At 49.8% G+C, this 1182-nt stretch overlaps 1 protein-coding gene across 3 annotated transcripts in view; it reads right to left on the minus strand.

Moving 5' to 3' along the window:
* Nucleotides 1–1087, minus strand: part of ABCB4 (ATP binding cassette subfamily B member 4) — a 77789-nt gene extending 76702 nt beyond the window's left edge. For all 3 annotated transcript variants that reach the window (XM_008061314.1, XM_008061312.1, XM_008061311.1), the window contains exon 1: nucleotides 1004–1087. In XM_008061314.1, coding sequence (XP_008059505.1) covers nucleotides 1004–1083 — 80 coding nt within the window. In that variant the 5' untranslated portion in view covers nucleotides 1084–1087. The remainder of the gene's footprint in view (nucleotides 1–1003) is intronic.
* Nucleotides 1088–1182: the final 95 nt, after the last annotated feature.

Raw genomic sequence — 1182 nt, forward strand, 5'->3', positions numbered from 1 at the left:
GAGACTTTCCTTCATCATCACAACTCAGTTTACAGTTAAAAAACTCCACATCCATCCCTAGATTCTGGTAGGGACAGAGTCCCTCCCCCTATTAAAGAGACCCCTATAGAGTCACACCCTGAACACCTCTTCCCGAGATTTTGTCAGACTTCTTTTTCCTTTCATCTACAATTGCCCCTTCCATTTTCCTGATGACCCTCTCTCTTATGCTTCCCTAATTGTGATCCCAATTAGCCAATGTTTCACTCTCCATGAACCCTGTAGAATCTTCCTATACAGTTCAACTTTTCTTGCTACCAAAATAATTGTTTGGTTATAGATTTCCAATATTTGTTTTCAGATTTTGACTTGAGAATGATTCAGTCCCCCCCCCCCCCGCTCCCCCACATATTTTCCGTTCACCTTATCTCCCAGAAAGGAGAAATACAGAACAAGCCTGGCGATGGAGGTGGGGGAGGGGCAGGACAAGGAGGAAGAGAAACAACGGGATGGGGAGGGAGTTTTGCTTAACTACCCTTGTGCAAAAAGCACAACCATCAACAGCAGGTGCCTGATACTCTCTACGCTTGAAAAAGCAGATGATGTCTATGAAAGTTATTTGTGAACGTTTTAAGGGTTAGATAATACAAGGAATGTTATACAATACAGATATTCATCGAATCATCCCTGCACAAGGGCAGGGGAGCGCTTTAAGGACAGCCTTTTCTTCCTGAATCTGTTCCAAAAGGAGCCTCAGTGACATTCCTCGAGGCCACTTAGCACTTTTGCTCCAAAGTCAGACCTTCAGACAAGACCCTTCAAAGAGGCCTCCAAAACAAAGGGCCCTCCAACTTGAGGACAAACTACAGAAACTGATACATTTGTCCCTCTGGGTGATCACTGGATGGCACAGGTCAGTCAGTTCTGGGTGGCATCAGCCGATTCTCCCAACTTCTTTCCCAGGCTGAACTCGGCCTTGCGGATTCACGTGTAACGGTAAAGCCAGTGGCTGCTGGCGTGGTACCTGCTGCTGCCCAGTTCAAAGTCGCCCTCCGCTCTCCCGGGGCGCCGGGCCGTCCCGTTCCTTGCCGCCTCGAGATCCATCTCAGCCTAGGGAGAAACCACAGCCTTAGGTCCAAGTGCACCCGCTCCGGCGCCGGGGGCACAGCCAGGCCCCTCGCAGCCCTCGCCCGAGGGCCCCTG

The sequence above is a fragment of the Carlito syrichta genome, unplaced genomic scaffold (genome assembly GCF_000164805.1).
Source record: "Carlito syrichta isolate Samal-C Ts95f unplaced genomic scaffold, Tarsius_syrichta-2.0.1 Scaffold305203, whole genome shotgun sequence".
NCBI lineage: Eukaryota > Metazoa > Chordata > Mammalia > Primates > Tarsiidae > Carlito > Carlito syrichta.